This window comes from Balaenoptera borealis (genome assembly GCF_965194805.1).
Source record: "Balaenoptera borealis genome assembly, chromosome: 1".
NCBI lineage: Eukaryota > Metazoa > Chordata > Mammalia > Artiodactyla > Balaenopteridae > Balaenoptera > Balaenoptera borealis.
In genome coordinates this window covers 88,669,644-88,696,888 of record NC_138860.1, presented here as the reverse complement: position 1 = coordinate 88,696,888, position 27,245 = coordinate 88,669,644, and the positions used below count along the sequence as shown (strand labels likewise).

General features: G+C 42.2%; 1 protein-coding gene and 1 long non-coding RNA gene across 2 annotated transcripts in view; one reads left to right on the top strand and one right to left on the bottom strand.

Annotated features, from left to right (window-relative positions):
• Positions 1 to 3,627, bottom strand: part of NOTCH2 (notch receptor 2) — a 180,616-nt gene extending 176,989 nt beyond the window's left edge. The window contains exon 1 of the mRNA XM_082368744.1: positions 3,327 to 3,627. Coding sequence (XP_082224870.1) covers positions 3,327 to 3,399 — 73 coding nt within the window. The 5' untranslated portion in view covers positions 3,400 to 3,627. The remainder of the gene's footprint in view (positions 1 to 3,326) is intronic.
• Positions 3,628 to 3,766: 139 nt separating this feature from the next.
• Positions 3,767 to 26,095, top strand: LOC309617575. Its single transcript, XR_014238057.1, has 2 exons — positions 3,767 to 4,077; positions 5,699 to 26,095. It is a non-coding gene; the product is annotated as an uncharacterized lncRNA (long non-coding RNA).
• Positions 26,096 to 27,245: the final 1,150 nt, after the last annotated feature.

The window sequence follows — 27,245 nt, the reverse complement described above, 5'->3', positions numbered from 1 at the left end:
AGAAAGGGAGGAGGCAGTTTATAATAATATCCTGCAAATATATGAAGCCCTTCTAAAGAGACACTGTGGACCCATTGTGCCCAGATGAACAAGAAGAAATAGTATTATACTCTATAGCTTTTATGCTGGCAATTTTAAAAATCTTTGGGAGTCGGAAGGGTTAAATACTGGAATGGCTGATTAAGGTTCAGTCCATTCTGGAAATTATTAAAATTAAAAAGGAAAGACCCCATATATACACCTGAAGGCAGAATAATGAAATATCATTGAGCTCCAACCAAGTTACTGTATCAGAATCACCTATAAACCTTGAAAAATACAGAATCTCAGATCTACTGTACCAAAAGCACCCCAGCTGATTTTGATGCAGCCAGGATGTGGAGCTTTGTTCTACTGCAGTCGACAGGGTAAGGAGGAAGACCACTAGGAATGGCATCGGAGAGTGGGAACTAGATCAATGCAAATTTTGTGGGCAAAATAGAATTTCTGCGGGTGTGATATTTTTAAAATGTATTGTAAGGCTGGTCTGAAGCGTCCAAGCATATCCCACCGAATTTAAACATTTTCTAAGGGTCCTGAAGTCAGCAACTACAGTTCAGGTGAACCGAAAGTTACTCCTCTATGCTATAAGAAGCCCACAGAAGAGGCAGTAGAGTGGGAATGGCACAGGGAGATGCCAAAAAGATGCGGTAAATATTTTTTAAAATCAAAAAATCAGGAAAAAGAAAAGAGAGACTAAAAAAAAAAATCACTCTCCTTCATCCCTCCTCCCCAAAAAGAAATAATATCAATACAGAGAGAACAGGAAGAAAAAGGAAAACAGTTTTAGGGTAAGTTTTATCTCCATCTGAAAGAAAAAACAATTTGTGATTTTTTTAAAAGCAAGAGAAGAATTCAACTGAGAAATCATCTAGCAGGCAGCAAAACCAGGAGTCACTTCCCATTGCAAAGCAAAAGAAAACAAGGAGCAAGGGGTGGTCTTCGATAGCTGTTTAGACAATCAGACAGATGGGTTGACAGCTCCTTGCCTTAGGAACTCAGTGATGTTTAAATTAACAATTGGCCACTAGCTAAATACAGGAACACTCAAAAGTTTGGAAGGGTGTGGTATAATTGGTACCTTGGCAAAACACAATGATAATAAATTGAGAAGATTCAAGAAGCTTTCACTGTTAGACTCTGAAAAGATTCAAGATTTGTACCAATAAACAGGTTTTTTAATCCCTTCTATTTTTGTGTAGTTTAGCATCTGAAGAACACCTGTCTAAAAATCAAAATACCTAAATCCTGTCCTTTGAGCTAACACTAACACTCGACTTGTCCACCTAAAAGCTAGCTAGTAGGAGCAATACCTCATCAGTGCAGAAGTATAGGTCCTAGAATGAGAGAAACTTTGTGTGTCAGAGTAATCCTATTTCTGACATCAGTCTCATCATTAAACACTTAATGTAGCAACTCGCTTTGCAAACATATTTATTATTCCCTCCAACTCTCTAAAGTAAGTGATCTCTGGTTCTCTTCCATAGATGAGGAGACAACAGACCATGAAGGTTATTTACTAAAACAAGCTAATGGTAGACCAAGGATTATAACCCCAGACTAGCCCATTGTTTATACTCCTCTCTATCCTAAATTTACACTTATACTAGAGTTTTCACTCAAAGAAAAAGGAAAGGCAAAAATACTATCATATGTGTTTTGTTAAACGCTTCTGAAACAAGAGCTTTGGTTCATCATCACACAGCATCCTAGCCCACTTCTGAAATTCTGAGGGACCCAGAGGTGTATGGAATTTGAACTTTCCAAGAAAGATCTGGTTGGTGTTGAACAACCCAGCACTGTGATCAATAACCTTGATGTCTTTTAAACATCTGTGATTGGCATGTCGACTGTCTGTTAACAATGAACAAAGAGCAAAGATTTCTGAAGCTCATCTTCATAACTCTCTCTTTGCAAAGAGACATAGATCATGTACCAGTTTTCTTGATAAGGGTAAAAATCTTCCTTCAGATTAGGCTAGGAAAAGAAGGGGCCCCTTTCAGTTCAACAAACATGCACAAGCCACCATCCCACTGGAAGCAGAGAGTTCAAAAAAATAAATAAAACACAGCCCTGCCCTGAAAGGACTTTCTGAATACCTTTTGACTGCCATGGGTTTAATATACATTCTCTTAATTAATCCTATTAGCTGGGTAATTTCATTCCCATTTTATTGGTGAGTTCATACAACAGAGCTGGATTTGAACCCAGGATTAAAGAGCAGAGCTCCAAAGCCCAAGCTCTTTCCACTAAACAGTCTGAAGAAATCTGCAATCTAAGAGTGTGGGTGGGATGGGTAAGATATGATTCGATTTCCTTTCCTTGATCCAACCCTGTTCAGAAAGACTGTTGCAAATATCCAACCATAAAGAAGCTTTCGAAGGCACCACTTTGAATTAACGTATCCACTGTTCCTCACCCGCCCCCGCCCCACCTCCAACCATGCCAAAAGAACAGCAAAAGCTGCTGCCAGGTTGGAGGAGTTGGTGATCGTCACACCACATTCCTGGGGCTGGACACAGACTCTGAAACAGCGCCCGAGCTCTGCGCCTCGGAAAGAATAACAGCAGTGGAGATTTTTAAATCATGTGGCTCAGCATGCAGCCACACCAGTTTTCCTACTGCTCCTGCCTCCACCTTTCAAAGACTCGAGCAAAACTTTACACCGGATTCATGGGGACCGTGGATTCAGAGTGTCAGAACTCAGGCGCGCCGTAAAACCCTGTCCCCATCCAAACCAAACCCACCCACTCAGACTGTGGGCCTCCTCTTAGCAAAGCTAAGTCTGGCTGTGAAGGTGTAAGCCGTTGGCCTTGGAGGCCCTGCCCCCGCTCCCTCCACGCCAGGGTCGGGCATTCCTCCGCTCAGACCATCTGCGCTCCGCGGCCGGCGATGGTTGTCCCGGGCAGCCCGCCCTTGGCTCTCCCTCGACCCCAGGAAACGCGGAGCCAGTGGGCAAAACTGCCCAACTCCCCGAACTCAAGCGCTCCAGGAAGGGAGTTTCTGAGACTTGCTGCCCGCCTCCGGCCGAGGAGGCGTGCGTGCGGCCACCGGCAGAGGGGAGCAGGAGGCGGCGAGGAGCGCGGGGGAGGGGGCGCGCCCAGGGAGGGGGAGCGATGATGTCCAAACTTTAGGAACTAAGTGGCCTCACTCCACGCCGACGGCGAGCCCGGCCTTCTCGCAGAGTGGAGGACTGAAGGGTGGGAAGGGTCGCCCCAGGTGGCCGGCCGGGCCGGAGGGGCGTGGGCCGGAGCGCAGGGGACAGCACCCCACGCCCCGATACTCACCACGCGCGGGGGCCGCGCGGCACAGCCACAGTGCCAGCAGCGCCCACAGCGGAGCGGGGCGCAGGGCGGGCATCTTCTCGGTCGCCTCCTCCTCCGCCGCCGCCGCCTGGGCAGATCCACATGGGGAGGGGGTCCCGACAGAGGAGCCCCCACTTTTTCCTCCTCTCCTCCTGCTTCTGCCGCTCACGGCCTAGCGCTGCGCCCCGAAACTCGGGCTTCCGTGCCTCCACTCCCTGCACCCCAAGTCCGCCGTTCTTGGGCCGCCGCCTCAGCCGCCGCCCGAAGTTTGGCTGAAACTTTCTTGGGTGTGCAGCGAAGCAACCTCGTGTGTCCTTCCGCCTCGGCCTCCTCCTCCCACCGCAAACCCCGCCCCGCTGTCGCCGCGGCCAGGCCCCGCCGCCTTCAGCACCCAGGGGTTTCCCGCAGGAAGAAGCGCCGGCCCGGGCTGCGCGCGGAGGGATCTACTATGAGTCCTCAGACACCACTTCCAGCCTCGCCAACCCGCGTCGGGTCCCGACGCGCCTTAACTCGATCGGCGCTGGAGCGTCTCTCGGGGCCCGGCCTCAGCCGAAGGGGTGGGTGTTAGGACCCTGAACTTGAATCACTAGGGTTGTCGAGATCCTGAACTTGCCGGAGCGACAGACATCATCCACTGAGATAGGAATCGCCCCCACACACCCACACGTCCATCCACACACTCCCGGGCCAGCAAGAGGAATGCGGTAGAGAGGGACCAGTGCTGTCAAAGAAGGTAACGGGCCAAGACGCCAAAGTCCATTTAAAATGAACAGAGCCATCAACTGGGTTGTGTTGCACCCTTCATTCATTCATTCATTCATTCATGCAGTCAGTCAGTCAGTCATCTAGCAAATATTTCTTAAGCGCCTTACTTTGCGTAGCGGTGTGCCCGGCACAATGGACTGTTACTAAAGACGCATGATGCACAAGCTAGTTTTGAGGACTGAGACATTGCTGCTGCGGGCTGCAGGATTCAGGGAAGGCTTTCATGAAGGAGCTGGGATGAGACCAGGATCTTGAAAGGTTAGTAAAATTGGCATAGGACAAGGAGATCAGCTAAGGATATCCCATTGTAAGATGTTGATAATAGCTAAAAATCGGAAACAACCTAAATGCCCACCCACAGAGGAATGGATGAATAACGTATGGTATATTTATAAAATGAAACACAATACAGCAATTGAAAAGACTGTATTCGTATATGTCATTAGAGATAAGTCTTAAAAATAAAAAGATAGTAAAAAAACTAATTGCAGAAGGAACTATAAAGTATACCATTTCTGTATATTTAAATGTTTTCCAAACAATACTGTATATTATTTATGAATACATAATACACAGTATATGGTAGAAGACTATAACCAGAATAATGGTTACTTCCCCGGCAGGAGAGTGGAGAATGTGACCAGGTATGGGTACAAGTGAGCTTGCTATTTGTAAGAGAAGAGCTGAAATAATCAAAAAGTTCATGTGAGCATAACATTCCAGGGGAAAGCCATCATCAAAAGCAAATAAGATAAGGAAATCAGTAGATGAGTTCTGGCACTATTAGCAACGACCCACCGGAGTCAAGGCGGGAAAGGAGGTTGGGAGCAGATTATGCAGTACCTTGAATGACAGGCAGGGGATGGGGGGGTACAGTTATCTCTCAGGTCATAGAAAACCATTGAAGGTTTCTGAACAGGAGTGAGACTTGATGGAAAGGAAAGTTGCTCTGATAATCCTCTGCAGAATTGATTGTCAGGAGCAAAAGGTGAACTGGAGTCCAAGGACCAGTCAGGAGTCTGTGAAACAGTCCAGGCATGGGGTGATGAAGGCCTGCAGTAATGAGGTAAATTCCAGAATGGCAAGGAAGGAATGGATCTGAGACAATCTTGAAGAAAAAAAAGGGGGGGTGGGAGGTGGGAGGTGGGAGGGAAGGCAAACCTATGTGACTAGTTGGATGTGGGAGTTTATGATCCTGTTGGGAAGGGGAATCCTACCCACAGAGCCTCTCCCTGTGACTCGTGCAGGATAAAATCCAAACTTCTACAAATGGTAAACATAAGGCCTTTCCTTCACTGGGCTCCAAATCTTGTCCTCTCTGCCCCACACTGTGAACTTAACACAATAACGGTATTGAATGACTTGAGATTCCCCTGAACATATCTTCTTGCTTCAGTCTCTGCACCTTCTGTCCCCTGATTTGGAACTCTTGTAGTCCCCTTCTCTCTTCCTCTTGGTGAACTTCTAATCACTCATCCTTCAGTCCTGAGAAGGCTCTACGGAAACTGTAACGAATTTCCATCCCTCACTGACAGTCCCTCCACTGTACTGCTTCTTTATCTTACACTCTTATCTATTTTTTCACACAGGACCGTTTGTATTTCTATCTTCTCAACCAGATTAAGAGGGCCGTACGGGCAAGGACCATGGCCTTATTCATTCCCAGTATCTATCACATAGGAACTAGAATGTAAAACAACACCAAACAAGTGCAGGTCAGTATGATCATAGGCCTATGAATTTCCAAACTGAATTTTAATAAGCACTTTATAATAGAGAAGCAAGTACTATTATTGAAAGTAGTCAGCTTGGGATGCTAAAAACTCTTTTCAAAAATAACATAATTAGTCAAAATAGTTTTGGAATTTCCCTTGAACAAATGTGTTCAGAAAAAGATGATTAAATTACTTTTTAGGTGTTGACCCGTGGGGTTACCAGCTTGATCATTCACCTTACTCACTAAATATAGTTCACAATGACTTGGCTGTATACAAATTTTTGAAATCACCTGCAAAGATTTGATTTGTCATTATTAATAGATCCAGAAGAATGTAAAAGTAATGACCCCCAAAGAGCAGCTCCAGAAATGACTGTGGCTATAACACCATTATTAATACATGTATGTGATTTCTCAAGGTGACTGTCTCAAGGAAAGCAATTATTTTGTTCACATGTAAGTTTTGTTGGATTCGTTATTATGTTAAATTTATGGCATACATCCCCATAAGGACAAAAGTAATAAAGAATAAATGTCATGAATGGAAGTAGGGGAAGGCTATGACGGAAGAGGTATTTGAAAGGACGTGTTTTGAAGGAAGCTATGCATATAAATTGGTAAAAATGAAACAAAAAGGGAGCTGAAAATCAAGGGAAGAAATTGGAATCAGCAAAGACTGAGAGATGAGAGCAAGTAAGTCCAACCCATCAACTGGCATTCTGGTGAATATTTACCATGGTCCAGATCCTGTATGAGGAGTTGAGGGATAAAGAAAGAGAGAGACAAGTAACAGACAATTAATATCCAGTGCGACAAGTAGAATGTTCACAGCTGAACATTCACAGCTGAGGGACTGTGTGTCATGTCCCAGCGCAGGGGTGGTCAGGGAAGGCTTCCTGGAAGACCTCAACAGCCAGACTAAGAATTGGAGGACCAGAAGATTAATGAGGTAAAGAAGAGGCGATTTCGCATGGTTAGAGGTCTAAGCTGTCTCAAGCACAGGGAATGAGTATAGAGGCAGGTGAACAATAGAGATGAGAGATTGTTCCCTACAGTGGGAAGATAAGAAGTTAGGCAGGGGCTGTGGGCGTGCAGAAAAGATGGGCATTGGCTCCTAAGACTCGTAACTGCTTAGGTGAGAGGGGAAAGGTAGACCAAGGAGTCAGCAATGACCTCAGTATCTTGAGGTATGATGAGCTATTACCGGATACAGGAAATACAGAAGGAAAAGGAGGTTTGGTGGAATAGATAAGCAGGCAAAAGAGCAATGTAGCTGAAGTGGAAAAACTGTGTTTAGCAGTAGCAGCCAGGGCTGTTGACTGCTTTAAGGAGAGCTGGGAGGAGCCTGACTGATTAGCAGGATGGAATTGCACTGAAATATGTTTTCTACTATGGGTCTCTCTCCAAAGTTAAACCTAAATTCCACTGCGTGCATTTAGATGACTGTTTCCCTGATCCCTATCAGAAGCCGGGGGTCCAGTGGTGGTGTCTCAAAACATGAGTAGCATCTGAGGACATAAGATGCCAGTATCTACCTGGCGATGTCAACCCAAAATGTACTCAGCAGTTTAATTACTCAACTAGATTGGGGGATGGCCTTCCCCAAGGACAGTGCTTTTAGTCAAAGCAAATTCTACTGTATAGGAGAAATTGGCAGGAAAACATTCAGGCGATCCTATAACTAAGCAGAGCTATTGCTATTCCTTAAAGTTCTATAGCTTGACTGATACAAAGGAAAGTGAGATCCCACAAACTTTCATCTGGGGAAAAAGAAATCAGTCTCCAAGACCAAATTAAAGTCTATAGACCATTAGCAGTAGAAAAACATGAATAAAAGCCACCACTAGTTTTGGTTTTGTCAAAACTAAAAATATACATATATGTCTTTACTAATTATAACTCACACATAAAATTGCTTCCCAAGACAAATGCAGAATTAGGCACTTACTTGTTCTCATGTCTATTCTCTCAAACCCAATAAGCTGAAAAAACCCTCAGTGCCAGAGATCCTGTGTTGTCTATTTTGCCCCAGTTGTAGCACAGTAGTTAGTGCACATGAGTGTCAACAATACATGTTTTAAATAAATGTGGAATGAGGAACATATATATCTATATGAATCGGCGAGAGGTGCAATATTGACAGAAAGTTTAGGTGTTTTGGAAAATCCAGTGCTAAATCAGCTAAACACTATATATGTTGAAGAAGAGATTCTGGAGTTCTTATCAAGCATAGGTTGATGTATCAAGGCACTTCATAGCTTGACATATAAAACTACTCCATACATCTCACCATATAACCCAGGGATGCGTAATGAAATGTTTGTGGAACAGGAATTAAAAGGAAGATTTCTTTGCAGAATAATGCCTTGCATTTGTGCAGTGCTTTAGGCTTTCCAAAACACTTTAAAGTGTATTACCTCATTTGATCCTCAAAGCAGTTGTGGGGAATAGCCAAGCCAGTCATTATTATCCCCATTTCACAGATGAAGAAACTGAGATAGAACATACGCGTCTTGCCTAAGGTTAAATAAGTAATTGATGACAGAGCTGAGACAAAACCCCACTATTTCTGATTTCTTATTCAGTCACATTCCACTGTCCCTTCCTGCAACACTGTGAAGCATATCCAAGATGATATTTAGTGCGGGGACCTCTGGGCAGAGGTCTGGGCACAGCTTCTCATCACTTCCATTTCGGTACAGGACAAGCTGACCCACTTGTAACTAGGAAACCTAAGCAAGCGAAGGCATTCTTTTATTTAAAAGCATTTTTTGAGAGCCTACCCTCTGCAAAGCATGTCCTTGACTCTGTGGCAGTACAGACAGGAATCAGACCCAGCCCCTGTTCTCCAGAGATCACAGTGCAGTGTGGGAGGCCAACATACAAACAGCATAACTACAACAGTGATAAAGCACAGGACTATGGGAAAGTAGAGAGCACTGTGATTAATTCTAAGGCCACTTTCATTTCACCCTGTCTCCAGCTAGCAATATATAAATGACCTGAGGTGGCCTATACAACCGGAGTGTAAGCAGTATAAACACAAGAACCATTTCTTATTCATATTTATAATCCCACAGTAGTTAGTTCTATGTCTTGCATGGAATAAGTGTCCAATAAAGACTCACATTCTGAGAGGTCTGCAAGTTCAGCCAAACAGGGGACAAGTTCCAGAAGGCAGGAGTTAATCTCAAGATTCAAACTAGCTCTGAGAATTAGGAGCCAGTCAGACCCTTCAACTGAACATAGACCCAAATGAGTAATATAAGAAATCTTAATGTGAGCTTCTTGGCATATGTTTGCCCTTTTAGGAATGTGATTATCTCAATTTAATTGATGTCAAGGCGTGGAAAATTTAAGATTGTCCTTTTATAATTAAATCTTCCTCATATGCATGTGCTCTGTATACTATATGGCAATGTCACCTATAAAACTTAACTAGGAATCCAAAATTCTCTGCTACCCATGAGATAAGCAGGAAAGTTATATAAAGTGAGTATAGGAATGCTCACTTTAGTACTACCTGACTTAAAATTTTCTTTTAAGTATTTTATGCTTCAATTCCTAAGTGGGTGTGTACTTTTTATACGTAATGATGTAAAAGAGAATTGACCTGTATGTACCAGGATGTCACCCCAACTCAAGAACAGCATAAATCCACAACTGTGTAATTATCAAACCACAATATTATTGGATGAGCTGCAGCATTTCAGTCACTAAAATGGTTATGTAACTCCAGATATTTGTAAAGTGTTAAGGTTTTTATTCTCAGAAAGTATTCAGTTGTTTCCACCCAACATTCTTATTTTCTTCCCTCACAATTAGCCAAGAAATTCTTGAGCAGTGAGGTCCAGGCATACAGAAAGTTTCCACCTTAAAGTTTGGCAAAATGTTTAAACTATCTGAGTGCAGATCACATCTAAGTCCACTTATGTGGAATTCAAAATAGTTAACTAAGTGTGAGGACGGGGGCATCGAGAGTAAGGAAGAGAAATCCCACTTTTAAAAGTAAGCATTAAAAAAAACTTCTAAAGTAATTCATCAGGAGATAATTAATGGGTGGCAACAGGTATTTACAATGGAAGTGTACATGGCCTTAACAACGGGGTTTGCTCTGAAGACATTCTAATTAAAAAGGGAAAGAGTAATTTTGTAGGAAAGTACAAATCAGTGGTGTGTATGCATGCTAATGTGTACAGAGACAGAGGTGGTAATTGCTGGGCTCAGAACAGGTACCTGTTGCTGAAGATAATGACCTTGTAAATATACCAATAGGGTTTCCAACAAAGCTGAGAGTATATCATTATTATTTGCAAATGTGGAAAGGAATGTGAACTTGGAATTCAGCAGGTGAATCTGCTGGATACAAACTTATTTTTGTTTTTAATTATTCTGATTTCTGTTGAGAACAGTATAAGATGAATACTTGTTCTCTTGCTCAGACCAAAGACCTGGTCATTTTTCTTTCAAACCGTTGACTCCCTCCCTCGTATCACACTTCCTGAAAGTCTAAGCGAGAAAAGAAGAACAGATGCTAGCAAGACAGAGAATGTTCTGCACATTACGATCTACATCTGAGTCCAGGAAAGTACACCTCATCGCTGAGAAGAGCCCTGTGGACAGTTCACATCTCTGTTGGTTTCTTTTGCAAGATATAGTTACCTCAAAAGAGCCTTCCTTAATTGAACTCTTATGGTCTGGAATACTTGCCTGTCTACTGATGACTGTCATTTAAGAGTATTTACTCAAGACAATGGTTAGGGGTATAGATATATTTGTAAGTAAGTGAAGGAGTGGATAGGGTGAACACAGACTGATTTCTGTAAGCTCCAAGTGCTGAAATCAGTAGACAAACTTCAAGTTTTGAAAAGGCCAACTTGGAACATGCAAAATATAGTATAGTTCCTTGCTCATCCACCACTTGGGGTTTTGAGAAGAAAAGGGAAGTAAGAAGAGTTGAAGAGAAGAAAAACAGAAGAGTGGGAGAGGAAGGTGAAAGGGTGCTCTGGAGTAATATGCACCTGTTTAGAAGTGGGGAAGTAGCATGAACACTAGCAAAAGAAGAACCAATGTGGAGTTCCTCCTTGCACAGCTCCCTCTTCCCTCCTGAAGGCTTGGGGTGAACCCACCGCATTATTCTAGAGGTAAAAGAGAACCTCACTCAGGACACCTCCCTGAATTCCCTCCAAATAACTCAGAGTACCCCTACTCTAAATCAGTTCCCTATATCATAAATATTTATGAGTAATAATATCAATAACAACAATCATTAAAAATGGTAATGGCAAGGGCTTCCCGGGCTTCCCTGGTGGCGCAGTGGTTAAGAATCTGCCTGCCAATGCAGGGGACACGGGTTCGAGCCCTGGTGTGGGAAGATCCCACATGCCGCGGAGCAACTAGGCCCGTGAGCCACAACTACTGAGCCTGCGCGTCTGGAGCCTGTGCTCCACAACGGGAGAGGCCGCGACAGTGAGAGGCCCGCGCACCGCGATGAAGAGTGGCCCCCGCTCGCCGCAACTAGAGAAAGCCCTCGCACAGAAACGAAGACCCAACACAGCCATAAATAAATAAATAAATAAATTTATAAAATAAAAAAAAATAAATAATAATAATGGCAGTTAACTCTTCTGGACAGCTTACTGTGTGTCAGGCACTGTATTAAGCGCTTTACCCACTTCATTGTTTATAATGCTCCAGCCAGCTTATGAGTAGCTATTAGTATTCCCACGTTACAGAGAAAGTGGAGCCTGAGAAGTTGCCCAGGATCACACACCTGCTAAGCCGTGGCACAGCCCAGGTAGCTGACCACCTCCAGTGGCACATGGTTGACCTCTGCGTGGTATATATGCCTGCCCACAGGTCTCTGCCTGAGAGATCCAATCCCATCCATTGTTCAGACCATCCACTTGAGCACCGTATAAGCTGTTCTCTTGTCATTTGTTTTAAGCCTGGTCTCCCAAACTTTTTGTGAGACAGGGCTTGATCACATACCCCCTTTGTGCTCCCCTACAGCGTGACGCCCAGTATCTGGCTTGTCAGCCTCCAACCCTGGGGCATCTCGAGGACTTCACTTCCCTGCTTCTGCCCCCGAGATAAGAGAAGGTCAGACAATTCTGCCAGTTGGTTCTACACTACAATTTTTTATTCTGAAATACTGCCTTCTATGTGTACCTAATGAAAGAAAACGCCAGTAGAGAAAGAACCAATTCTATTTATTGCCATATCATTGTTTAAATTATAAACAATATACATGTATATATATATATTATATATTTAAAAAATATATATATATATATTTAAAAATTAAAGGAAAATCACCTGTAATACCACCACTGATAGCATTTTGGTATATTTTATTCAGTTGTTCCTTCATATGCACATTTCAAATAGTTATAATCAATCCTGCTTTCTCAGCTAATTTACATAGCATAAATCTTGTCCTGTGTTGCTACACAGGCTACATAGTTATCATGTGTAAAGTAACATGGTTATTGTCTGCACTATATTACAGCATTGATGACACAGAGAGCTAGAGTGCTTTCCACATAGGTGTTGGGATCTGTACCCAGAGTTGTCCATCCTATTGCAGAAACAGCCTCTGCAGACAATCCACCTATACTGCTTCCATTGCCAAAGCCAGTGGGATGAATGGGTGGGCCCTTCAGCAGCTGAAATGAATCAGCCCCAAAGAATCCCCTGCTGCTGCTCTCTAACCTCAGTCCTTCCCCCCAGCCCCTTACCACACCTCCACAGCTTTTACAAACCTTTCCCACTGTCCTCTAGCCTCTTTCTGTTCCCTGTTTCCTTCCCAGCAAAAGGCCTTACTTCCCACTTCACTTAAAGAGATCTCCTAGCTCAAACATCACCTCCCCCGTAACCTTCCCTAGCCCTCCCCATTTCTATACTGGCAGGCCATCTAAAATCTCCCCAACCTCTTTCCCTTCAACCTCACAACTTATCTCTTATGCACCCACCTTTACTTCGTTTTCTTGGATCTCAGAGAAAGGCCTTTCCTCCATTCCAATGCTAATATCCTTCTGCACTGGCCATTGATTTCATCCCTTTCTGCCTTTTCCAAAACCATGTTGCCATTCATTATCCATCTGCCTCCACTGTCACTCTCATTCATCTCTCCCTCTCTGCTGGCTTAATCCTCTCAGCCAACAATTTTCTTCAGCCTTAACTCACACTTGCACAAGTACTTTCTATTGTAGGCTCAGGCACATATCTCTTTCCTTGCACTTCCCAACCTCTTCAAAGCGTAGCTTGTCCCTTTTGTTCTTACTTCTTCAACCCACGACAACTTCCTCTCCCAACATTTGTTGAGCATCTACTACGTGAAAACAGTGGGGAAATAGAGATGAACAAGGCAGTCCCTACTCCTGAGGGGCTTCCAGCTAGTGGGGAAGACAGATAGTAAAGCAAACAGCACAATACAATAAAACAAGTCACATAATAGTAATGTGTGCAAAAAAGTATCTGTAGAAAGGCTGCCTGGGGAATATTGGGAAGACTTCTGAGGGAGGTGACACTTGAGTTAAGCCTTGCAGAATGAATTCCATATCACCGGGCAGAGACTATATATGTACATATATTGCATTGGGGAGAGCACACAACTGACAGAAGAAACGGCTTATGCAGAGGGCGGAGAAACCATAAGAGTAACAATTCTTTAGGGAATAGCAGACAGGTCAGTCATTGGAAGGGTAAGGTTCCTAGTAAGGAATACTTAGAGAAGAGATGGAGAAAGATTTGTTTAGGCCACTGGTTCTCAAGCTTTCACATGTTCAGAATCACCCAGAGGGCATTTGAAAACAAATTTCTGGACTCCAGCTCCAGAGTTTTAGGGTGGGGTCTGGGTGGGGCTGGGCAATTTGCATATCCAGCAAGTTCCCAGGTGATATTGACGTGTTGGTCTGGAGACCACACTTTGAAAACCCTTGGCTTAGTAACCTGACTTCTGCTTGAATTGTTCCAGTGAAATTACTTTTAGGTGTCACCAGAGACCTTCAACTGCCAAATCCAGTGAACTCCTTCTCAGTCTCATTCTCCTTGACCATTTTGCAGCACTTGACACAATTGATTTCTTAATTGGTCTCCCAGCTTCCAGTCTCACCTTCTTTCAGTCCATTCACTACACTGATGCCCACAGGACTATCCAAAATGCAAGTAAAATCCTATCACTCTGTACTTAAAACCCACCAGTGGCTCCCCATTCATTGTGGTTAGAACCCAAACTCCACAGGCTGGAACAGAAAACCCTGGCATTCTGGCCATACTTACCTCCTCTCCTGCTGTTACCCCATATGGCACAGCCCATATTCTAGGTACATCAACCTACCAGCCAGTTCCCAGACATGCTGTGGGCCCATGTACTCCTCATATCTGCTCCTGCACTTTCCTTTGCCTGACATGCCCTTCCTCCCTCCCCTCGTCCACCCCATCTTCCCCTCGACCTGTGGAATCCTAGCTCAAGGACTAGCTCAAATGTCATCTCCTCTGCGAAGCCTTCTTCAGCTTTGTTGCACCTTTCCCCAAGCCCCTCTGCAGCTGCTTTCGGTATATTATACCTACCACTTACCAGTTAGTTGAATATATGACTACTATATTGGGACCTACTTGAGTGCACAGTCTGAGTCTATCTTATTATTTTGTTATTCTCATAGAAGGTGTTCAATGTAGGTGTGTTGTGTTGTGTGAATGGATGTTGGTTACGTAGTACTCACTGAATAAATAGTGATTGGGGTAGACACTCACTGCCTACCCGGTGGAACCCAGCAGTAGGCAGGCAGACAAATAGGAGGAGTAGGAGGACATACAGAGATACTCTGTTAATGAGCAAGAGTCAAATGTGCCACCTCACCGCCACCTGACTCCCTGACTGGGAGGTTGAACCACAGGCTTTTATTTCCCATGACTCTCTCTTTCTTTGATGACACACTGGTTTGTCAGCTCCATGGGCCAGGAGGTTATGCAGCTGCCTTTCTTGCTTTCAGCAAAATGCTCTCCAGGGGACTTATCCAGACTAAGGAACAACATCTGTGGAGACTGAGCAGGAAACACTTCGGTTGTTTGGCTTGGTGAGCACACCACCAGCAGGCAGCCATTTCTTTTCATTCTTGTCCCACTGCTGACGGAATGCTAGAGATTCTTTGCCTTTGAAAAGTACATATTCCCCATTTTCTCTCTCTGTCTCTCCCTGTCTCTCTCTCTCTCTCTCTCTTCCTCACCCCCTCCCTTACTCCTGCGCATTCTGATTGTGGGGTGACCAGATCCTGCAGAAATAAAACAGGCCTGGATTTCCATGGGGCCAGGATACGTTCTCCTCATTCTCTAATGATACCATAAGTTTAGGAAACCATTGAGCAGCTAATGGGCTCAGAACACCCATGCTTTTTGTCACCTAGCCTCTTCTCATCTCTGCACAGATATTCCTATGAGAGCAGCCATGTATTTAGTGACTCCTATATACTAGGTGTTTTATATACATGATCTCATCAGATCCTTACAACATTCCCACAAGGCAGATATCTTTATCTCCATTTAACAGACAAAGACACTGAGGCTCAAAGAATTTAAATAACTTGTCCAAACGCAACAAGCTAATAAGTGGTAAGGGTAGGATTTGAACACGCGTTGTAATAATTCCAACACCTGTGTGTTTTCCATTAGTCATATATCTTGGAGAACCAAAAAGGCTGAAAGTTACAGAGTCAGCCAATGTCACAGCAGGGATTAAATTCAAGGTGTCCTGATTTCTAGGTCAGCCTACAAATATCCACTATATTGAAAGAACTGTTTGAATGGGTAAATATGATGTTCCAAGAATTTACAAAACTTAAAAAATGTATTGAGGCTGCAATGTGAAAATGACCCAGAATGGGAAAAGCTGTCTAATTACTTACCAGTGTCCCTCATCTCTATTCTCCTGTGGTCAATGGCCCCTCTCAGTTGGGTACACCCGAGCAGAGATGCTTCCCTATCCCCTAAAGTGATACCCTTTTCTGTGGCACAAACCACCCCCCCCCCCCACTCAAAGCAGTGTTTTAAAAATCTCCCTTCTCCTGTTTTCCATCCTCTGAAGTACGAAGTCTGACCAGGAAGAAGGAATAAAACTGTGACTACATGCACAAGTAGTTTGACAAAATATAAATGATTGTTTATTTCTACAACAATGCCAAATTCAATAAAACAATGATGTTTTTTCTTTTCTGGTCAACTCGACACTTAACGAGTATGTTTTCCTGAAGATTTCCCTGTTCAACTGGTGCTCTTGGCATTGTGAATAAACAGAACTGATGATAACATCCATCAGAGTTAAGCACACAGAGTGGGTGATAAAGTCAACACAAGAAGCTGAAGGCAAGATTTACCCCCGATAAGCTGCCAAGAGTTGGCTATGGATTCTCAGCGGACACTGTGACTCATTCATCTTCCCCCTTCAGCCTTCCACCACTGCCATCATCCCTGCTTCAGCACTCAGGACAAAAGCAGGAAAGCAGGAGAGAAGGAAAGCTCAGGAGTCAAGTACATGAGATGAATACATAGCAGAGATGATCTGACTAGGATAAAAGGCGAAGACTCAGTGGTAGATTCTTAATGCATGCCATAAGAGAACAAAGAAGGGCACTTTAAAAGTCAAAGCAAACAACCAAATAAAGGTCACACTCTAGAAGAGCAAGCAGACACCAGTGATTACTAGGCTTCCTTTAAGCACCCTTCCGTTTTCTTGTCCTAGCCTCCTCTAGCCCAGCCAAGGAGTTCCAGAGTCTGTCCATTGTTCCAAGACTTGAAATTGTTTGCCTTGGATTATTCCCACTCCTGTATTTTCCTTGCCTCTCTTTTCAAAAGTAGGTTAAGGATGTTCAGGTTTCCCTCAAGCATCTTAATGAGTTAGTCATGATTACAATTGCGTCTTTTAAATTGCCCAACCCATTGAAAGGCTGCCATGAAAGGAGCTTCTACAAACACAAGCTGGGCTGTGTTTTTCATTTTATGATGTTGCAAAATGTGAATGAGGAGTTACCTCCAAGTGTGTAATTAGCATAAAAGCTACCCAAGCAGAGAAGAGAGAGGTGGGCTACTGTCTCAGTGGAAAACATTGCTATTGTTCCCACAAGGGGCATGTCCATTGAGACTAAAATAAAGAGAAGCTTTTTGCTAACAAATGTGAAAGTGTTTCACACAGCTCATGGCTCATAATACTAAATGCTCAAAATGTGTTTGCTAGATTGGAATCTTCTCCATGATCTACTTCTCAGTCAAGTAACTAACCATGGTCACCTCCATTTCCTCACCATCCACTCTTCTTGTACTCCTCTAGGCGCTTGAATTTGTTTCTCAACATTTCTCCTATGATTGCCCTCCTAAGGAGCCTTTTTAGACATTTTTAATTGCTCCCCCCACAATATTTTAATACCACAGATATATTGTTACATCAGTTTAAGTTCTGTATTTATATCTGTACTGTACATTAAAAAATTATTTTTCATCCCCCAAGAACTATTCTCGCACTCCTGTTGAGAATGCATGACCTACCAAGCCAGAGCAGACTGATCTAGGACATAACAGAAACAGATCACAGAACTAAATGCTGGATGAAATCGATTTGGGGGAAAATCCAGGCAGGTGGCAGGCATAAGAATTTGTCTAAATCAGGCTTGAAATGGGTCAAGAGAGACAGCTGGCCATAAAGGTTAGCCAAGCAGGATGTAGGTTGGAGAAAGCAGCTTTGGTGGAAGACAGGAGAGCAAGGTTCAAGGCAGGCAGAGGCGTGGAGAATACTGGTCCGTTGGGTCAGATAATACCTCATATAGAGAAATCCCAATATCCAGAAAAGCTCCATGGAAGAGAAATTGCTCCCAGCTCTGAAGCCAGATTAGACATTTGCCTTTGATCCTAAAGAGCCCCTTGACTACCAGGCTGACTATACCCCATTGATGAAAATCTCTGGTTATTATAGGGGAACACGTCAAGTTGGTCCCCGCATTCCCTGAGAACCAACATCTCCCAGTACTTTGAACCTTCTGTATCAGATGAAAGAACCAAGCCTTCTAACCTGACTTGGAGCTTTGCTGTGGCGTTCATGTCCTCAGGCATTCAAACAGGCTGGTCAGATAAAAAGTCTGGCTTTCCTCTTCCTCAAGTCATCTACCTTCTGGAGAACCTTCCTCTCCTGATCTAAAAACAGGAGTGGACCCAGGGCCCTGACTGAGCACACCCAAAGCTGCGCTTCCTAAAGCCATTAGAATCTCTTAAAGGTCAACTCCAGCAGCCATTCTCACTGATTTCCCAGGTCAGTGTCTCAATGACATTTGGTACTGCTGCTCACACTCTCCTCCTTAATTAATGGTCAGGCCCTCTACCTAGGGTCTTCATCACACTCTACTTCCTTGGTCCTCTGAACACTCACCTTCTCAGTCTCCTTATTCCTCCTTACCTTCCTCAAGGGCATCCTTTATCTTTGGTTCCTTCCCATTGCCCTCCATGCTCATCCCCACCATGCTGATCTGTTCATATGTTCAATTTAATTTCATAAACATGGTTGAGCACTTGCTATATGCCTAGCATGGGTGTAAACAAGATATGGTCCTTGCACACTCTTATGGGGGAACAGATATGTACATAACCAAGCAAAACACAATGTGAGGTATGTAATACAGATATGTAGAAAATATCTTAGCACCCCAATGAGGAAGTGATGAATTGTGTATTGAAGAGACTGTAACAGGCATGAATTTTCCCAGAGGGAAAATTTTTGATTTGTGCCTTGAAGAATGAATAGAGATTCATAAAATAGAAAAGGTGGAGGAAGAGCATGACAGATAGAGAGATGAGGATGGGAAAGGCACGGCCTGATCAAGAAGGGTTAGAAAGCCCTTGTGACTTGAGGGGAAGTAGGTGTGAAAGTGGGCAGGGTTGGGGGAGGAGTGATAGGAGAGGAGGCTGGAAAGTCGGGGACACACTTCAATCACCATTTAAATTTACGTTTCTAGGTAACATGAAATGGATCAGCACATTGCCCAGCATATTTTAAAAAATAACTAAATTTAGCTCATATTTACTATATGCTGTGTACTGTGCTAGGTGCTGGTGATACAAAGATAAATAAGCTGCCCTCTTGGGAGCTCCTAGTAGAGAGATAGACACGTCTAAAAAATTAATATATGCAATACAAGCTAATCCAGCAGTGATGGTAGCTTGTACATGACACAAAATAGAGAGGGACTGGCTTTGAGTGGAAGGATTAGCAGAGGATATTTCAGAGAAAAAGTGATGTGTGAGCTGAGCTTTAAGAGATCAGCTGGAGTTAGATGGTGTGGTAGACAGAATAATGGCTCCCCAAAGATGTCCATGTCCTAAACCTGTGAATATGTTAAGTATCATAGCAATGGGGACTTTGAAGATGTGATTAAATTCAGGGATGATAGAAAGATTATAGATTATCCAGATGGGCCCATTGTAATCATGAGGGCCCTTATATAAAAGGGGACGGGAGTGTCAAAGCCAGAGAAGGAGATGTGGCAATGGAAGCAGCGTTTGGAATGATGTGGCCATGAGCCAAAAAAGCATGGGCAGTCTCTAGAAGCTGGAAAAGACAAAGAATAGATTCTCTCCTAGAACCTCCAGAAGGTATGCTGCTCTGCTGACACTTTGATTTTAGCCCCACAAGACTCACTTCAGACTTACGATTTGCAAAAAAGCAAGATAATAAATTTGTGTCATTTTTAAGCCACTAAGTTTGTGGTAATTGCTACAGCAGCAAAAGAACACTGATACATATGGAGCAGTAGACAGGCTGTGGGATGGAGAGACTTCCAGACAAAAGGAATAGCATCGGCAAAGGCATAGAGGCACAAACTAGCATGGCACACCCTGGGGCGGGGCTTACAAGTAGTTTAGTGTTGCTGAGGCTCAAGGATCACCAGGTAAGGAACAAAGAAAAGGCTGGAGTGTGAGGCAAGTGCCAGATGATAGAAGGCCTTGTAAGCTCCTACCAAGGAGTTTAGGTATAGTTTAAGCTTAGAAAGTAAATCAGGGGGATTTAACGGTTTTAAACAAAAAAGTCTAAGTACCAGATTTTCAATTTGAAAGGAAGGTTGAATGGGGAAGAGCCTGGGGCAGGGAGACTACTTAAGAAACTATTGCAAATGTCCTGGAGAGAGACGCTGCAGCTTGAACTACAGGAGCGTAAGACAAGTCAGAATAAAGAGATATTTAGGACACAGAGAGTGACAGACTGCTGGGGGCAAAAACAAAGGGAAGAGTCAAGGATGACTCCAGAGTTCTGAACTGGACCTTAGGGGATGGCCATGCTGCCAGCTGAGAAGGGAAAAACTGGAGGTTACCCTCAATAATTCTTAGATTCATATTTTCTTTATTCCTGTGTCCACTAGGCTGATTAGTCCCATCAACCTATATTTAAACTGTCTTTAAATTCTCCTGCTAACCTTTCCTCTCCTCAATCTATTCTCTATGTTGTAGTTAGAACAATTAACTCCATATATAACAGATTCTTACTTAGTGCCTACCATATGCCAGATACTGTTATAGACCCTGGGCGTATTGTAATGAACAAAATAACTTAAAAAATAAGCTAGCTTACATTTAATCTAGAAGGTCTTCTTAGAAGGTAATTTTGGACATTTCCATCACCAGTTCACATCTTCTACTCTGAATTCCAATTTCCTCTCATTTTATAGCTAAATTTTTGGGATGTGCTGAAGCTCTCTGTCAACTAACTTGTCTCAAACTATTAGAAATCTTAACTTACAAATGGGCTGTGATCTGAATCTGTGCTTCTCAAGCTATCTGGGGACGGGGTGGTGGGGTAGTTGTATGGGTGGCTTTTTTTTTTTTTTTTTTTTTAGTTTTTTAAAAATTTCCAAACTACTGTTGTCTGCTACCTGGTCCTCCTACATAAGACTAGTGCACAGGTCATGCCCCATGTGACTTACTGTGTGAATTCCACAACACCAAAACTCATCCATACCCTGCTCAGTGACACAAGCCCACTGATGACCTGTTTGTATGTCACAGAATTCTTGATTTGCTCTGAAAATTTCGAAGTGCTTCCTCTTAATTTCTGTACCCTCAAGTTCAACACTGTCCATAGAACACATGTTGAATCCCCACATTTACCAAGTCCCTTAATAAAACAGTTTTGAGGAATTTGAAACAAATTATATGGTGATTGCATTTTTTCTGGCCCACTGAAGCCTATATCGGCCATGCTAGCTTATAGTTTTCCTATAAATAGACCCTAGACTATGTGCAGGCAGGAGAATAAAGACCTCTAGGACAGCTGCTTGGCAGATCACCTTTTTAAAGAGTAAACACTTCTTATTTCCCCCTCTTTTTCATGTTTTTTAAACTTCTTTAGTCAGCTACCTCCTTAACCCAATCCCAATTGACACAAATGAAGAAGAAAATTAATGTGAGAGTCCTTCAATTCTTTATCAAGTCCTTGCCAGAGATAATCCAACAACCTCAGTTTCACTAGCTCTAAATAGATGAAGCTATTTAGCATAAACCATAGTTTAAGTCAACCTCAGGCTTATGGGCTGGATGGGTCTAGGAAATAAAAGGAGCCTTTGTCTCTGATTCATTGGCCCAACGCTGGGGCTGGCTTATCCTGGACTTCCTCCAGCCCCCAATGAGTATGTTTGCAGCCTTATATTACAGTTCTTCTAGAACTTTTTTTCAATCCTCATCATCCTTGTCCTTTCTTTGCTTTTGACACCATTAACTCTTTCTTTTCGGTGAATAAGCTCTCTTATTCGATGGCTTCCATGACTCCACATTGGATTTGTTCCTACGTTTTTGTTTCATCCAATTTAGTCTATGTGATCTCATCTTCCTTTCTCTCCTCCTTTGCCAAGGGGCTTATCCTAGACCTTCTTCCCTCACTCTCACATGATGCTCTCACACTCCAGATGCTCTCATCCTCTCCTATGGACTCAGTTATCGTCTAGATATTCTCATGACCTAAACTCTTTCCTGAGCATGATACACATAATTCCAACCATTCTCAACATCTTCATCTAAGTATCTTACAAGCATCACAAATTCAACTTAATGTTACTTCTCAAAAACCTCTCCTTCCTGCATTTCATATCAGGACACTGCCATCCACTTAAACATTCAAGATCAATGCTTGGAATCATTCACGACTCCTCCCTTTTCCTCATCTTCAGTCAGTCATCACTCATCATTCCACCACTGCTGTGTTTCTTCAATCATTCTCTTTTTCTCCACCTCCACTCCCTGACATCATGCTCTCATCACTTCTCACCAAGACCATTCTCAGTTCTCTGAACCCTCAGTTCTCCACAACCCTCAGTGCTGGAGGGTGGGTCTTCCCAGGACTCAGAGCCCCCAGTCCCGTCCATCTCTAGAGCAGCCTCTGTTCAGTTGCTGCATTGCCCTTTCTTTTGACAGGAGAATCCAATCATTCATACTCTTGAATACTGACTTTCACAGCTCTTCTTTCTTTAACTTCTTATAATACAATCAAATATTTTTTTCTTTTAATGGATTACCAGGACTTTCACACATAGGCCTTGACTGACTTTTATAGACTCTTCTAGTTTAACGACAACAAAAACCCAAAATTTATCAAACCTGCCACCATTTCTCAGACCTCTGCATTCTATTCTTGCCACCAAGTATGAGCCAATGCCTGCCGTCTGCCTAGATGGGTTACTCATCGTCTAAAACTTGGTGCATATGCTTTATCTTCTGGGGCACTCCTCCAAGCACTGATCACTGCTCCTTCCATTGTGTTGCCATAGCACTTTGTAAGGGCCTTGATGGGCAGTTCATTCAATGGAGTTTTATGAGCAAGTTGCTGAGTTATACTCTAAAGGTACAAAGAAGATGGTACTGCCATCAAGGAGCTTACCTTCAATTAACAGAGAAAGACATGAGTGTAAATAGCAAATACGCTTATTTATTTTTAAGAAATCCACATTACAAAGTACTACAGGTGCTGTAGGAGAAGTATAGGCAGGACACGGTGGACAATAAAAAAGGAGGGAGTGTCCACTTCTACCTGTGAGGCTGGAGATTGGAGGAGAGAAACCTAATGAAATATGTTACAAAAAAAGATAACCCTCCTAGCAGATGATGAAAAGAGGGCATTCCGGGCAGAGGAGAGCATACGCAAAGGCCTGGCAGGATGAAGCAGCAGGTCATGTTTCAGGAAAAGCAACTGGTTCTCTATGGCTAAACTGGGGCATCAGCATAGATGCAGTAAGACAGGAGGTCAGAGAACAAAGGGAAAGATTTACCTTATAGGCAATGAGGAGGCACTGCAGGATTTTAAGCAGAGACAGATAGGATGTTCCAATTTGTATTTTTAGAAAAATCATTCTAGCAATAGTGTACAGAATATAACATAAAGCTTTTTTGGCAGGGGGAGGGAAATCTGTCAAAATATCTATTTTCCCTGTTAGATCTTGAGCTCCTTGATATCAAGTACTATATCTCTTACATTTTTATCTTCCCGGTGCCTAACACACTCATTCATCAAGCAATAAGAGAGAGGCTTCATGATGTTTGTGCTGGAGTGTGGGTCTAAGGGTCAGGGGAACTGAGCTTTGGACCAGGCTTTGCCCCCAGCCCCCGTGAGGCATCAACAAGTCACTCTCTGCTTCAGTTTCTTCATCTATAAAATGGTGGTTTATTCAAGATCATCTTTCAGTTCTCTTTTGCTCTAACATTCTGTAATTCTATAAGGGAGTTTCCTTTTTTCAAAGATTGCAGTCAATATTTGGTAATACAAAAACCAAATCTGTCTCCAGCTTATAGAGGTGAGTGTCAAGAGCTTAGTGCACCATGAAGCACAAGTTGACCCAAAGGTTATATAAACCATTCTCTGAATAGTGAGCTCTGATTCTGCTTAAACTATTCACACGGTAAAAGGATGTGTTCTTTGTGCTGAAGGGGTATAGAATTTTCTCTTCAAATGTTTATTCCTTTTTTAAGGAAAATACACAGAACTTAGGTTACTGTTACTATAAGCCTTTAAGTGATAAGACAAATACATTTTGAAAATATTAGAAGCTTGAGAGACCCATCAGTTTTATCCATCTTGAATTAGTTCTCTACTTATCAGCTCAGCAGAATACACAGAGTTCTATCAGGTTTTCCATGGTCCTTTCATAATTTTAATACATCTTTGACTTGGTAGAATATCCTCTGACATTGCTGCTTCATCAGTGTAATACTGACCTGATTCCCAGAATTTAAATTTCAGGATCTCTAGCAACAAAGCTAATTTGTATTGACTGCACCAACAAAGGCTTTTCTTAGCCTTCATACTATTTGATCTTTATCTTCACAAGCCTATAACCTTCAACTCTCTTCAACTTTCTTTTTTGGCTGATGATGTGATTTTACTATCTTTTACCTAGAGGTTTTTCTTAGTTTAAAACAAGCTTCCTCAGTGTACTTCTCTACTATGGTCTTTCTCCATTGATATTGGAATGTAATTATTTAAATTTAATTTATTGGAGATATTGTTTTTAAATTTTTAAATGTAATGTCTTATGAGCCTTTTCCTAAGAAATAATTTACTCTCTAGTACTGAGCTCAAATATATAAATTGTCTAACTTCTTAATATACTATCCATTCATTAAACAAAATTCTCACTTTGACCACATTCTCATAATAAACAATGTGCCTGGGTTTCTTTTTACTGTAAAACAGCTGATAAATTTGTTCCAGGGCATAACTTTACAGGGTGGCTTGTAAACCAGCCACAGTAATTTGAAGATGCTTCAACTGAGTTGTGCCTCCTTTATAGCAAACATTTAGACCAGGAAAGGAGGTTTGTTTATTAGATTGGTGGACACAAAGAGAAAGATAGTGGTGACACCACCCTTCCCTATTCTCTCACAGACATTCTCATGTCAGGTGGGCGAGTGCAGCCTGTGATGCTAGTAATCCCTTGGGCTTTGACTTAGCTGACCGTGGACCATGTTTTCAGTTGCTTGGCTCGTTCTTAGAGAATAAGCCAGCGGAGTGGATTTGGGGCTCAGTATATCATCCAAACAAACAAGATGTGTAGTGCAGCAGTTCCACCTCCAGAGAGGGGCTCACCCTCTTACGGTGCTCCTTTCTTGACCCCCTCAGCCCTCCTGTACATGAGAAGAAGCAGGACTGTCCCTGACTGGTCCATCTCCCTGAGGCTGTCATTTCAGAAAGGGCTTATTTTCATTGGCTCATTTACCCCTAAACCCATGAAGAGCATCTAATTTTCATTTGTTGAACTACATATGAAATATACTTGGGGGTGTAGGATTAATAATCTTGAGGAACAAAAAACATCTCCTGGCCAGGTCACCAAGCCACGATGAAAGTTCTAGAATTCACGGCATATTTTGAACCAAAACGCACTGTCTGAAACTTAAACAGTTTAGAGTGTAACTTTAGCTTCTCTTTTATCTCATGAAGAAGTTCAAAATAATGTTCTCTAGGAAAATCCCCAGTATACAGGCTGTACTCGCTTTTCCTTTCCTTATCACCAGAATGAGATTTTTAAACAGTTTTTAAAATATCCTATGCAAGAACTAATAATGGGAAGGAGAAATGTTGTCACTCCAGATGCGTTTCTCCTCCCCATTATAGTCCTAGCAGAAGCTGGAGAAAATAGCATGACAAGAGTTACTAAAATGCTAAAAATCATAAATTAACAAATAATAAGTCTGAACTCTTCCCCATCCACTTCTTTTTCCTGGTTTTTCCTTAAAGGTATCAGATGTGAAAAGGCTAGTCTTATATCAAACCTGGGAGGAATGAGAGGGAATTATGTACTGACAAGAAAAATAGCAAATAAGAAAAATGAAAGGTACTTTTTGTTATAAAGAAAGATTTTAATGCATATAAATAAGCAAATTTATAATCTTTTTCATTAGTATGTAGATTGCCTTTGCATACTGGCAACTGAAACCTGTTCAAAACAAGGTTCTGATTATGGAGAACAAACTAGTGGTGGTTACCAGTGGGGAGAGGGAAGCAGGGACGGGGCATGATAGGGGTAGGGGATTACGAGCTACAAACTACTATGTATAAAATAAAATAAAATACAATAAATAAAAGAAAAATAAGCTACAAGGATATATTTTATAGCACAGGGAATATAGCCAATATTTTATAATAACTTTTAATCTATAAAAATATGAATCACTATGTTGTACACCTGAAACTAACATAATGTTGTAAATCAGTTATACTTCAATAAAAACAAAAAACAAAAAACAAAAAGTTCTGGGATGCTGGCCCAACTCATGAAAGAATGGCCTTCTACCATTTGTCCTCACAAAAGTAACTCTACACTCATTTTGTTTCTTAAAAGTTTACTATCCAAACAACTACCTCTTGTGGAAAAGAAAGCAGCAAAAGATGGTTTAAAAAGCTAAGTGTGTTGGGACGAAGTGAGAGTAGCATCGATGTATATACACTACCGAATGTAAAATAGTTGGCTGGTGGGAAGAAGCCGCATAGCACAGGGAGATGTTGGGTGCTTTGTGACCACCTAGAGGGAGGATGGGAGGGAGGCTCAAGAGGGAGGGGATAAGGGGACATGTGTATGCATATGGCTGATTTTCTTTGTTGTACAACAGAAACTAACACAGTATTGTGAAGCAATTATACTCCAATAAAGCTCTATTAAAAAAAAAAAAAACTAAGCATGTTGCTTTTAGAAACAAAGTTAACAAATTTCAAAGGGTAATAGGTAATCATCCAACAAATGGGTGCCAAACATTTAAACATCTAAGAGTTGTTTTAATAAACCATTTACTTGGAGACGTGTACTGGGAAAACTAAATCTGCAGAGCTAAGGTAGTAGGGTGCCTGCCAGTGTGGCCTCAGGAATCAGACTGGGCGGGAATCCTGACTGTCACTCACTAGCTGTGAGATCTTGGACAAGTCACTTACTCTCTGTGCCTCAATTTCCTCCTAGGTAAAACTGAGTTTAATGAGATTTGAATGAGTTAATACATGTAAAATGATTAGAAAAGTGCCCGGCATAGATTAGGCCCTTAATAAATGTTAAGATTGAACTACACTGATTGATTCTGCTTTAAAATTCTTTGTAGGAATGAATGGCCTAAATTTTTAAGGGGGTATAGGTCTAAGACTAAAATAACACAGACCACAGATCTAGAAACTTTTAAAAGAAGCTCCTAAAATCTGTATCCCGGAATCCTCATTGTTTACAAAAGCAGAGATTAAAATCTTTTCAGTTAGAACCCATACCTATAATCATATATCCATAATTAAATATGGTTTTAAAGGGAACTTTCATTTTGGCTCCTCCTCTTGTTTCTTCTACTATTCTTTTCCCCTTTTTCTACTGGTATAAAAATATTTTTCAATTAATACAATTTGAGTTCCAGTTATAGAAAAGACA